Here is a 12,958-nt window from a genome sequence, read left to right as displayed (position 1 = left end):
GCTGTACAGTTCAGAACATAGACTCTAGAGCAAGACTGCCTGGGTTCCAGCTTTTACACAGCTTTTACCAGCTGTGTGAACTGGTTCCAGCTTTTACCAGCTAGGAGAGTTATTTAACATCTCTGTTCTTCAATTCATCATTTGCCAAATAAGGATAGTAATCATACCCCCTCATTGGATTGTGCTAAAGGATTAAATGCATTAAAACACGTAAAATTTTTAGGATAATGTCTGATACCTAGTAAGTACTCAGTGATTGTTAGAGATCCTTATAATTATCTCTTGCAAATCCTTTGTGCAACCCTTTGGTCACATGAAAAGACTTGCGGCTCTCAGAACAGGTTTTACTGTTTTGTCTCTTTGTCTTTGAATGTGTTGTTTTTTCTTCCCCCTTCCCCCTCATTTCTCTGGAGAATTCCTCCTCATCTTTAAAGATAATCATCTCTATGGAGGCTTTCTTGATTCTACACCTCTAAGGAGTTTATCACCCCTCCTCTCAGATGCATTTACTATTGTAATTCTCAAACTAACATGGCTGTTATGTGATGATACATGTCTTATTTAATAGTATATGAAGCTATCCTTTAATAACCATGAAGGCAGGGGACTACATCTTGTTTACGTCTGAACTCTCAGTGCTTCACACAGTTTTGTCCCAGAGTATTCATTCAATAAATGTTCGTGGAATGAATAAACAAGGGTGATGCTGGCTTGGGAAGGAATTGTGAGGCCACAGGAACAGTGAATGATACCATATGATGCATGTGTGTGCTGTGCTCAGCCATGTCTGACTCTCTGTGACCCCGTGGACTGCAGCCCACCAGGCTCCTCTGTCCATGGAATTTTCCAGGCAAGAATACTAGAGTGGGTTTCCATTTGCTTCTCCAGGGGATCTTCCCAACTCAGGGATTGAACCCACACCTCCTGCCTTGGCAGGAGGATTCTTTACCACTGCAGCACCTGGGAAGCCCCATGATGCATGTAGGCTTAACAAATTTTCTCTTTGCCCACAGTCAGCGAATATAATCTTGAAAGGTGGAGAAATGGGCATAATTTTTCTGTCGGGGCCATTACAAATATATATTTCACCTCAGAGTTTCTCACACATTAAAAGAACATTTTTCTCTACTCTCAAAACTTAACTTCTCATTTTCTGTAGAAGGGAGTGTGTACCTAATACAGTTACTGGATAAAATGATATATTTGAGCAACACAATTACCTAAGGGAAAGAACATAGATTTCCAAAAAAGGGAAAAGGAATCTATGACCTGGGACACCAACAAATGTGCTAGAATGTCATAGAAACCAAACTGAAACTGGAAAAGTACTACTGCCACTCACAGGAGACTGCATAGGAAACTCACTTGTTTTATTATTAAATATACCTAGCATATTTGTACTCATCCCATGCACATCAGTACAATTACCTAATTTTTAAATCTTTAAAGAGATAATGGTGGTTATCAGAACGATGAAGGACCTGGGAAAAACCCTTCATTTTATTGGTAAGGAGACCAAGATTAACGGAGGTGAGTGCCTTGCCCCGGGTCCCTCAGCACTGGGCACTAGTGGGCAACACGAGGTCTTCATATGCATAGTCCAGGGGACTTTCTTCTACTTCACCATCTCGCAGGGTTTTTCAAGGTGTGGACCTTGGACCACTTCCATCAGAATCACTAGAGTGTTCATTACAATGCAGATTCATGGCTTCACTTCAGACCCTGAATCAAACTCTCTAGGGACAGAGCCCAGGAATCTGCATTTTAAGCAAGTTCTCTGGATGATTCCTACAAAATAATAATCTTTATTACATCACATGAGAACTTTCCAACTATTATTGCTTTAGTTTCCTTTACTACGTTCCCCTTATCAAAATAACTCCAGCTGCTACTAGAAGCACTAATTTAAAGACATTAAAAATTCTGCCATGGTTTCTAAATAAAGTTACATCACTAAGAGATCAAACAGGTTTCCTTTCCTACTCCCCTGGTCCCTTGCTGTTTCTTTTTTTGCCCTACTGGGCATACGTCTAGGTTTTTCTCCCTGGTGATTTGTCTTCGGACTGAATACCTGTCTGCTGCTACTGACATTTGTGCCCTGGGATGGCTCCTGAGGGCATCAACATGCTTATTGACAAAACCCTGCATGGAGCTGTCTTTAGTACTGAAGGCTGTGCCGAGAGTGTGAATGGACTTGGATGGGCTTAGCAGTCTTGAGTCAGAGGAAGGAGAAACAGTAGCACCACTGCTCCAGCAACAATCAATAGACAGGAAAAAAGGGATTTTAGGAGGACAGTGGGGCCAGCCATAGCAGTAAGGACACCATAATATCTTAGGGAGAGCAGATAAGACTCAGTGGCTGGCTCTAGACTTTCTGAACTCCAGGGACTCAGGAATAGCAATCTTGTGGGAAGGGAAGGAAGGAGATTTATCACAAGAAATGTTTTCACAGGGAGCACACTCTTTTTACTTACATTATGTGTTAATTTTAGGTAGTTTTGGGGGATGCTGAAGACTAGAGGATTGGTATTAAAACAGTGTTAGCATAGCAGACTCAAGATTGGATGCTTACTTTGTAAGGCGTGGAGTGGTAGGGGCTGATGGTTACTGAGACTGAGCTAAAGTCTCCCCTCCCCCTAAAACACCCCTTGATGGTACCACTGACTGTACCCAAAATTGGTTTCCTACTGATGAAAAAAAAGCCATATGATTGCAAAAGTGTTATGTGGAAGGTGATAATGGAGACGGTATTGAGAGAGAAGAGTGGGAAGGGTGAGGAAAGGGAATGCTGGAGGATAGATGGTGTCAGACCTAAATGAAAGGAAAAAGTAAAGAAGAATACAGACTATAATATAAGGTACCCTATATACTGTCACAGTCTTTAAAAACTCCCTTTACTCTCATGCTTCTGAAAGCCAAATGATGTTTCTATTGTCCATTACAGTTGAGGAAAAAAGTCTCAGAAAAGATAAGTATTGTCAAGGGAAACCTAATGTTACAGGAATGTTAGTGACAAGAATTCATATCCAAGTCTGAGCTCCAGAGTCCAGGGTCCTTCCATCATACCACCCTGTGCCTCTATATATCTTGCAGATTGATAGAAAAAAAAAGAGAAAAGAAAAAAAGATGTAGAAGAGAGAATGGAGATCAGCAGGGTACCTTAGAAGGGCATCTGGTTTGGTTTTGTAGCCTGAGGGACATGGAGGAGGTGATGGGAGTGGAAGGGAAGTAATAACAGTGTAAATCACACTAAATGTGGCATAGGAACACTTTTGAGGCATGCACCTTTACAGTTGCACCAAAGTGTCATGCTTTTGGGTTAAATTTCCCCCCAAAGAACCAGCATATTAAGTTATAATTTATAGCCTTTTGTATTTTAATGTGCCTTGACTTACTGAGCCTCATTCTAGTATCAGTGGGCTTCCCTGGTGGCTCAGATGGTAAAGTGTCTGCCTGTAATGCGGGAGACCTGGGTTCGATCCCTGGGTTGGGAAGATCCCCTAGAGAAGGAAATGGCAACCTACTCTGGTACTCTTGCCTGGAAAATTCCATGGATGGAGGAGCCTGGTAGGCTACAGTCCATGGGATCATAAAGAGTCAGACATGACTGAACAACTTCACTGGTTCCTTTACAGTTGAAGGTATATGAAATGCCAAGACAGTAGAAAAATGTTTTTTTAAAAAAATCAGGGGCTTCCCTAATGGCTCAGTGGTTAAGAATCTGCCTGCCAATGCAGGGGACACAGGTTTGATTGATTCCTTTCTGGGAAGATCCCACATGCCATGGAGGAACTAAGCCCGTGTGCCACTACTATTGAGCCTGTGCTCCAGAGCCTGAGAGCCGCAACTGCTGAGCCCACATGCCATAACTACTGAAGCCAGTGCATCTGAGAGCCCGTGCCTTGCAACAAGAGAAGCCACCACAATGAGAAACCTGCCCACAACGAGAAGGATAGGCCCCTTCATCACAACTAGAGAAAGCCCAAGTAGCAACGAAGACCCAGTACAGCCCAAAATAAATAAATCTTTTAAAAAATATCAGTCAGTAGAATAGAAATGGAGCTCCCATCCAATATGTGTCAGTTATAGTGTTAAGTATCAATAATTTTAAGCTCTAGAGCATAATGATCAAGGTGGCCTGAGTCTCTCCGAAGGGAGGTGGCTGCTTCTAGAAGCTGTCTTTAATCAGTTAATCTTTGTGGAATGCTGACCATATGACTAGTGAAAAATCCTTACAAATGAGACTATCATTAAACAAGCCCTTAGTGACATCAGAATACCTGCAAATAAAATTTTAATTTTGGAAGAGAATTTAATATGACTGTAAAATGAATATGTAGGTATGTTTTTACAAGTATTTTTTTAACCAGTTGAAAGAGATAATTGATCACCTGGAATGCCTTGTTAACCCCCCCCCCCCATTTTAAAGCTATTAAAACATGATTTGCAAACATGGCCCCAACCAAGAATTTTATCAAAAGAAAATCGTTGGCACTGATAATGATAAGGTGCCCACAGAATGAGACATGGCTTCCCAAGTTTCCTTACATGCAAATACTTACAGTGTTTCATTATTTGGTCTCCTTGCTGTGCTTTCACAGTGTTTGGAAAAGTTTTTAAAAATGGAAAATGAAAAATTCTGCCTGAAAGAGGTAAAAAAAAAAACACAAAACAGTTGAGCTTTTGGTCTTTAAACCTGATCATGTCTGTTTATGCTTTGTTCATCCAAATTCTTTCCCTATTACAGCAGGGTCGTGTTCTGCACCATTGTCCTAACTGAAACACTCCCAGGGGAGAGAGTGAAGGCTTCTGAGTTGTCATTAGAGTACTTCCAGCTTAGATAAAATGCTTCTGAATGCTAAGTGTTTTGTGTGGGCTCTAGAGATGAAAAAACTTAAATTTGTCACATTGAATCACGGACTTTTCAGTGCTCATTAAAAGATAACTTTGCGGTATATTAAGGTTTGCTACTCACCACTCTCCTCCCCACATTGGCCTTGATGAACAAATAACCATTCAGAGTTCATGGCTTTGAAGTATAACGGGGAATCTCTCTTGTAAAGATTTGAAGATTCTGGACCTGGCTTTATGATGCGAATTTTCAGCCTTTTGGGCTTATGTGCAGAAATATAATGTGGTCGCTCCCTATTCCTCCATCTTTCCCTCTAAGAAATTTAGCCTGTGGAAAGGGGTGAATGTCAAGAAATTAAAAGAAGGCTGTACTTAATATTCCTAAGATGAAACCATGGGGAGGCACAGAGGAAAACTGGATGGAGAAACAGAGAAAAGCAGAGCAGGCTGCGAGAGCTCCAGCCTTCCCTGAGGAGGAAAGAGAAATGAGGTAATCCACGATGGATATTTCTATTTATTCTTCTTCTCCAACATTAACAGGGCTTCTCAGGTGGCGCTAGTGGTAAAGAACCCTCCTGCCAATTTGATCCCTGGGTTGGGAAGATCCCCTAGAGGACAGCATGGCAACCCACTCCAGTACTCTTGCCTCGAAAATCCCATGGACGGAGGAGCCTACAATTGCAGCCTACAGGTGGGCTACAATCCACAGGGTGACACACGTGGACAGGACTGAAGCGACTTAGCACGTTAGCAATATTAACAAGAGAATCCCTTGTAAAAGCAGGATGGTGGAGAATATGTAAGGACTATTTGACCTAATGGACTCACTTTCAGAAATTATTCAGCTTATTATTTCTCTTGTGAGAGAACAGGGGAATGAGAAAGAGAGATTATGTGTGTGTTGGATGCTGACTCTGCATCTGCTACTTAGAGATACTCCACATGAACCAATCTACAATTAACAGGAAATGTGGTTGTTCTTGGCCTTCAGTTCTGTCTGCCCTCTCTCTTTTGGAATTTTAATCAGAGACACCAAGGAGAGTTTGGGGGCCATCTGCCTAGGCAGCTGTGTGGGTTATCCAGGCTCCGCAGCTGCAGGGCAGAGGGCTGACCCAGAGTTTGCACAAACATCCACTGGCCCAGCTTCACTCTCTCCATCCTCACTAGCATCCAAGGTTTCTGACTTCAGAGAGAGGGAGTCAGCTGAAACTTGTCATCCTAATCAAGACAACTGCTGTGTGACTACATTACCCTCTCACTTAGTACTGGCCCACAGTTGTGTAATGCCCCCCTGCTTTTTTTTAAACCAGAGGTGGTAGTCTCTTCTTTCATCTGCTGGAATAAAACACCCCTGAACTAAAGCTTTAACATGTCAGTAACTTCAGAAGGGATGCAGCCTCCTTTCCCACAAAAGTGGAAGTGTCCACAATCAGCTTTATCCCAACCCAGCATCTGTATTGTGTGTTGTCCTAGTTGTTCTCTCACCAGCTTTGCTCACTTACAGCCCATCCTCCACCTTGCTGCCAGAGTGCTACTTTACAGAAGCAAATCTGAGTGATTCTGTTTTGAATTCTCCAGTGGTTCCTCATCCTCTAAGCGACTTGGCCTTACACTCAGAGCCCATCATAGCTCACCTCTCCCTGGTCTCCTCTGCTCACTCATCCTCCTCTCTGTAACCATAAGTTGTCTTGTTCTGGTTTTTCTGAATGACTTTCATTCCATGGTCTCTTGCCTTTGTGCCTTCACAAAAGCTGTTCTATCTTCTTGGCAGGCTTTCCCTCACACCTGTCTAGCTAATTGCTACCTGTTCTTCAGAGCTCAGCAGAAGTCAGTTCCTGGGGAAGTCTTCCATAAGCCCTGTTGCCATTTAAAAATTCTCCCTCTGCTCTCCCAGAGTACTGTGTTCTGTTCTCAGCTCTATCATAATATTTGCTGTACTGCATCTAAGTATCGGCTGTCTTGTGTGTTGTCCCCAAATAGCTGCTTGTGACTGATGGTTGGAATGAGCTCTTACTCATCTTTGTAGCTTCAGACTTTTCCACAGTGTTTTTCTGGAACACGGTGAGTACCCAGTTAATGTTCTTTGAAGCTCAGTTAGTGACACACAGCTTTCTGAGCAGAGTGAATGGCCTGTCTTCTTGGTTACCCCAAAAACTTCAGGTAGATCCATACCTCCCTACCTATACGAGGTATGAAATGGGTGTACGATGATAACACGTGCTGGTTGATTAATTGTAAATGGGTTGATCCCCAAACCAGTTGCATCCTAGTGTCACTCTCTTAATGCCTCATTTAATTAATTGTTTGATAATCTTCTTAGGTTGTATAATATTCTTTTAGGGCAATGTTTTTCCAGCTATGAGTTGTGACCCATCAGTGGGTCATGAAAGCAATAAGGTGAATCAAGATTAGCATTGAAAGCAAACAAACATGAAATAAAATAGACAAGAGAATATCAGTGTATGCTGGATAACCAACATAACCAACAAGGACCTACTGTATAGCACATGGAACTCTGCTCAATGTTATGTAGCAGCCTGAATGGGAGGGGTTTGGGGGGAGAATGGATACATGTATATGTATGGCTGAGTCCCTTCACTGTTCACCTGAAACTATCATGTTTGTCAATCAGCTATACCCCAATATAGAACGAAAAGTTAAAAAAAATAAAATTATGCAAAAGAAATAAAAAGAGAGAATATCAGTGTATCACATGTAAAACAGTTAAGTAGTGCTCTGCTTTATTTCAGTTACATGTGTCGTGTTTACTGGGTTGCAATGTAAAAAATGTACTTCTTTGTATGCATTACAGTGGGAAAAAATAATCTGGAAGAGAGTGCTTTAAGGAAAGAATAAATTCCTTCACACCCTGCCATTCCATTCTGGACTGAAGTGAATTAATTGAATCAGTAAGACCACCGCCCTCCCCCCAACCCAGCACTGGTCACAAACCCACAAACCAGCCAGGAGCTTCTGCCTTTTCCATTCCCATACTAAGCTAATCCTTAGGGAGCTAGGATTCTGTTCTATAATAGAAGATAGTCTTCTGTCAGGAGAGAAATAGCTTTTTAAAAAAAGCAGTGAAAACCTTCTGTAGTGTTCTGAGTGTTTTTGTTTTTTTTTAAATAAAGATTAAGACATTAGGTAAAATTGACCTTATTGAGCCTACTTCCCCCACTTCTTTAGAAATGATGCTCTTTGATAAGGGTTAGAGCTGTTGATCTTTGAGATACCAGTTTTGTACTTCATTTTGCAACTGCAATTATAGCCTGATTTAAGGCTCTAATTGAATTAGCTCAGAATAAGTGACAAGGGTCTTTTAGCTGCAGGGTGAATCGACTCTTTGGAGTCAGTTTTCAGGAGGACAGAACAGTTCATTTTCTTCTTGTCTATCTGAGAGTGACCCCATGACTATGGTGCTGGTTTAGAAGGCAGGCAGTAAAAGGGCAGGGAGTTGCTGACCAGCTGACTATTTTCAAATCCGAGTTTCTGCCACAGCTTGGCAGGCTCTACCTTTTGTTTTTTTACTTACTCTTTTGTTGGCAAGTTTCTAAAAGCACAGCAGTGGCTGGGGTAAGTCAATGTGGCATCCAGGAGGTTGGTAAATTTTTCTCTTGATGGCAGTTTTTTCAGAGAATAGGATGATGTGGCAATTAGCGTCTGAATGGACTCTAGCCCATAGCTAGGCAGGGCCTGCAGCTTAGTGGAAGAAATATCCCTGAAAAGTAAAAAAAGAGAAAGGCTTACTTATTTATTTAATATATTTAATTCATAGAATGAAACTTTGTCTCAACGATAGCATCATTCTAGGTTCTGAGGCATTTTTTTCTCCATCTTGCTTTCTCCCTGATTCTCCATTTCAGTTACTCTCATTAAGATCTGAATTCAAAAAAGCTACGTTGTGTTTTTCCTCATATTCAGCCCATTATCCATTCATTAGAATTCCCTCTCTCTCCTCTCCTGCTTTCTTTCTCCCTCCCTCTCCCTCCCTGCACTTCAGTTCAGTTCAGTTCAGTCGCTCAGTCGTGTCCGACTCTTTGCGACCCCATGAATTGCAGCACGCCAGGCCTCCCTGTCCATCACCAACTCCCGGAGTCTACCCAAACCCATGTCCATCGAGTCAGTGATGCTATCCAACCATCTCACCCTCTGTCGTCCCCTTCTCCTCCCGCCCCCAATCCTTCCCAGCATTAGGGTCTTTTCCAATGAGTCAACCCTTCGCATGAGGGCACTTAGCCGAAGTAAAATAACCACTTGCTTTATGATAGAGCAGGCACATGCAGTGACATCAGCTTTTGTGCTCTACCCCAGGGGGAAGTATTTAGGGCTTCAGATGCCTCTCTCTTTGTTGATCAAGCTCCACAGAGTAGGTTTTCATGAAGCACAGGCTGCTTACGCTATTAAGAGCCACTATGTGGCATTAGCCATCATCTACCTTCTCTAAAGGCAAACTGGGTTCATCAGTCCAAAGCAAGCGAACACTCAGTCATGCAAGCAGAATTGTGTGGAAAGCTCAGGATTTTTCAAACAAGGTCCTGAACCCCTTAGCTTTTCTAAACTTGAGGCAATGTGCAAGAAAACTCCAAACAAATTAAATGTGAGAAGGAAAAATCAGTGGGCATTTAAAAATTCTTTCCTGTGTTCCTGCTGATACACTGTGAAGATTTTCCAGCAGCACAACCGTGTTCAGCACCCTGACCCAATACTTAGTGCCCAGGACATGAGACAGGTTCAGTGGGTGATTGATGGACCGATGAACTTGACACCATGGCGTCATGACTAGGGTTGGTCCTTGGTGGAGTAATCAAGGTGGCAGAATTTGCCTCGGGGATGGCAGATTCTTACTGCTTTTCTGCCCTTATTGATTTAGATAACCAGTGTTCTCATTCTGTTTTACAGAGTTGTTCTCTTAGATGTGTTAGGGATTGAGTACCTGATTCTTTACAGGACTGGTGAATTTTTTTGTTTTTATTATTTTGGAGTGGAGTTAATATATATTAAGTTAGGATTCTATAAATGACAAGGTCTCATTACAAAGGAGTAAATCTCTGATGATATATTTTCAGTTTCACTGAGTGACTCGTGGGGGAAATATTTTGGGGGTATGGATGGGAGGAACACTTATAGATATCACTTAAACCCTAAGGGTATAATGCGGATAGTCATTTGGGTAGTAAAAGACCTAGGCTGGTCTCACTGTTCCGAAAAAGTCAATGTAAATGCCTGCAGGGCTCACAGTCACTTCTAAGCAGGCAGGCTGAGCAGCTTTTCAAGGGAAAACTGTCACGCTGAGTGTCTTACAACCATACTCACTCATTCTTTTACATGATCAAAGGCAACTCTCCTTAGCTGTTCATTGCCCAAGTAGGTGGCCGGTTTGCTGTAAGAACTCTGCCTGTAGGGTGCGCTAGACTGGAGTACTTTGAATACAAGGCATGTAGACAGAGATCCCTACGGTAGGATGGCAGAAGCTGAGAGACAGCAGAGAAAGCAACGAGCAGGAGCCATGAGGAAGTGGAAGCCATGAGGAAGTGGAAATCATGAGGTTGAATGGAGAAAGGAGCAGTAGGATCGATGATGCCAGAAGTTAGGGAGTGTAGAAAGTTAGGAGTTTTGGTGGCGGGAGTTAGGATGTTGAAGAGACTCAGGGTAACAGGAAATAAGTAGAGTCAGATTGGTGACAGGAGTTGATAGTGGTGGGAGCTAGGAACCAAAGGAAGTCAGGAGTTGATAGGAGAGAGGAGTTAGGGAGGAGTCAGAGTTGAGAGTGGCAGGGGCTAAAAAGTAGAGTTTGGGGCTTATAATGCAGGAATATAGAAAGTAGACAAGATCATGAGTAGATACGGGCAGGAGCTGGGGTATAAAGAGTAACTGGGTCAGTTCATTCCTTCCTCTCATCAAAACCTTAGAGCCTCCTCACCTCAGTCAAAGAGTAGCCATAGGCTCCCTGACCTGGCTCTTGCCGCCTCTCTGTCCTGCTCTGGGCCCTTCCCCTTGGCCCACTCAGCCACGCTATTCTCCTCTTTGTCCTTCCAACATGTGCAGATCCTGCTCAGTTCCCTCCAACTGGAATGCTCTTCCTGCTGATACCCACACAGCTTTGCTCCCTTCTTTCAGGTATTTGCTTGAATTCCACTTTTTCAGGACAGTCTTCCCTGACCACCCTCCTGAAAATACTAACTGCCCCTCCTGAGAACTCTCTTCGCCCAGCCAGCTAAGTTTCTCCACTCCACAACCACCTGGTGTAGTACATATTTTCTTTACTCATTTGATCCTTGTCCGTCTTCCCCACTCTATGAAGGCAGAGACATTTGTCTTTTCTTACTCACTGCCATTTCTCTGATGCCTAATTCAGTGCCTGGCACATAGTATGGACTTACAGTTATTGGAAAAATGAGTGAATGAATGAATAAACAGAAGAACTGTACTACACTGCTCACTGTCTTTCTAGTACTTTTCTCATTTTTAATAATTTATTTATTCTAAGTTGATTGATGATTGCTTTATAATATTGGTTTGATTTCTGTCATACATCAACATGAATTAACCATAGGTATACCTATTTCCCCTCCCTCTTGAAACTCCCACCCACCTCCCACCCTTTCCCACTCCTCTAGTTTAAATCCAGTACCCCAGTTTGAGTTCCCTGAGTCATACAGCAAATTTCCATTGGCTCTGTGTTTTACCTATGTTAGTGTATATGCTTCCATGCTACTCTCTCCGTTCATCTTAATACTTTTCTCATGTTAAAGTCATGTGCCTGTTTATCACTTTGCCTGTTTATTGTTCTTTCCCCTCCGTGGTGTAATTTCTGTATAGGGCAGCCAGAGCCCACTAGTGTCTCTGCAGTGTGGTGCCTGGTAAACAGGATGTGTTCAAGCCGTGCTTGAAGGCATTAGTGATGGGGTGCCAAGGTAGGAAGTAGTGGGCCGGCACCTCTGCGGAGAGGTGAGGCGGCCTCTGCTGTTAGAGCTGCAGCCTGTCTGGAGCCCTGTTGCATGTCTCCCTGAAGCCTGGCTGCAGCTGCAGTTGTTTTCTGTAGGATGTTTCTGGCTTCCCAAGGCGTTGTCAGGAGACTACTGGTTCAATCTCCTGTGCCTCTTAATGTTCCCATGTGTCCTTATGCTCAATGCCCGTTAACTGAGGGAACCTGGCTCTGCTCCTTGCATCCTCAGACAGCCTGACACAACAGCAGCTCGCTCACCCTTCATTCTCATGAGGGGATACCGGGGAACACCGACCCCCTCTGCCGGCACGTGAAGAGGCCTGCCATATTTGATGCTGATTGAACTGTGTCTCGCCCAAATTCATATGTTGAAGTCTTAACACTCAGTACCTCAGAATGTGACCTTAATTGAAATAGGATCTTTCCAGAGGTAATCAGGTTCCAGTGAGATCACGAGGATGGGGCCTAATCCAATATGACTGGTATCTTTGTACAAAGGGGGAAATTTGGAGACAGAGAAACACATAGAATACCCTGTGAAGACTGGAGTTCTGCTGCCATAACCAGAAGGAGCTACCAGGAGCCAGGAGAGGACTGGCACAAGTCCTTCCCTTGCAGCCCGCAGGGAGAAGCAGGCCTGCTGACAGTCTCGTTTCAGACTTTAGCCTCTAGAACTGCAGGACAGTACAGTTCTGTTGTTTCAATCCCTAGTGGGTGGTGCTTTGTTATGGTAGTCCTTTCCCATAACCAGAGACTGGTTCCCCCACAAACCCAGCTGGAGATGATGTGACTGGACACCCTGAGCCGGCCTGTTGGGGTGCACTGGGCAGAGGGGGGGAGGCAACACCACTGTACTCACAAAATGCTGGGCCCCGTGGCCCCCCGGAAGGCGTCATTGTGCATCTTCTCCAGGTGTGCATTTTCCTTTAGCTCCCTGTGGGGAAGGACAGTGAGCTTAGTGGATTTCTCAGCTCATATGTAAACAGTCAAAGCTGTGCACGTGCATGTTTGGAGCAGCCCATGTATGCAGTGCTCAGGGGTTGAGGCGACAAGGAGGGGCTGTAGGTAAAATGCAGAAATGGCATTCTTGTCTTTGGCACAACTGTGAAAGCTTGGGTGTTTGGCTCTGCCCTTTCCCTGCAGTGTGCCCCTCTCTCAGTG

General features: G+C 43.5%; 1 protein-coding gene and 1 long non-coding RNA gene across 19 annotated transcripts in view; one reads left to right on the top strand and one right to left on the bottom strand.

Annotated features, from left to right (window-relative positions):
• The window catches only part of LHCGR (luteinizing hormone/choriogonadotropin receptor), a 71,064-nt gene that overhangs the window by 14,423 nt on the left and 43,683 nt on the right, over positions 1 to 12,958 (bottom strand). For 8 of the 18 annotated variants that reach the window (XM_081593767.1, XM_081593754.1, XM_081593756.1 and 5 more), the window contains 3 exons: positions 12,657 to 12,731; positions 8,384 to 8,569; positions 4,563 to 4,643 (listed from right to left, as the gene is read on the bottom strand). In XM_081593767.1, coding sequence (XP_081449893.1) covers positions 4,563 to 4,643; positions 8,384 to 8,569; positions 12,657 to 12,731 — 342 coding nt within the window. Of the gene's footprint in view, positions 1 to 1,353; positions 1,789 to 4,562; positions 4,644 to 4,975; positions 5,180 to 8,383; positions 8,570 to 12,656; positions 12,732 to 12,958 lie in introns of those variants that run through there. The other 10 variants (XM_081593757.1, XM_081593759.1, XM_081593762.1 and 7 more) reach the window with 5 other exon arrangements.
• LOC145546592 (uncharacterized) overlaps positions 5,392 to 12,958 on the top strand; it is a 115,798-nt gene continuing 108,231 nt past the window's right edge. Inside the window, exon 1 of the long non-coding RNA XR_014083060.1 lies at positions 5,392 to 5,542. This is a non-coding gene — a long non-coding RNA (uncharacterized LOC145546592). The remainder of the gene's footprint in view (positions 5,543 to 12,958) is intronic.

Source organism: Giraffa tippelskirchi, chromosome 4 (genome assembly GCF_054371585.1).
Source record: "Giraffa tippelskirchi isolate mGirTip1 chromosome 4, T2T-mGirTip1v1.2.pri, whole genome shotgun sequence".
Taxonomy (NCBI): Eukaryota; Metazoa; Chordata; class Mammalia; order Artiodactyla; family Giraffidae; genus Giraffa; species Giraffa tippelskirchi.
The sequence above is the reverse complement of the archived record's forward strand: the minus strand, read 5'-3'. Positions and strand labels throughout refer to the sequence as shown.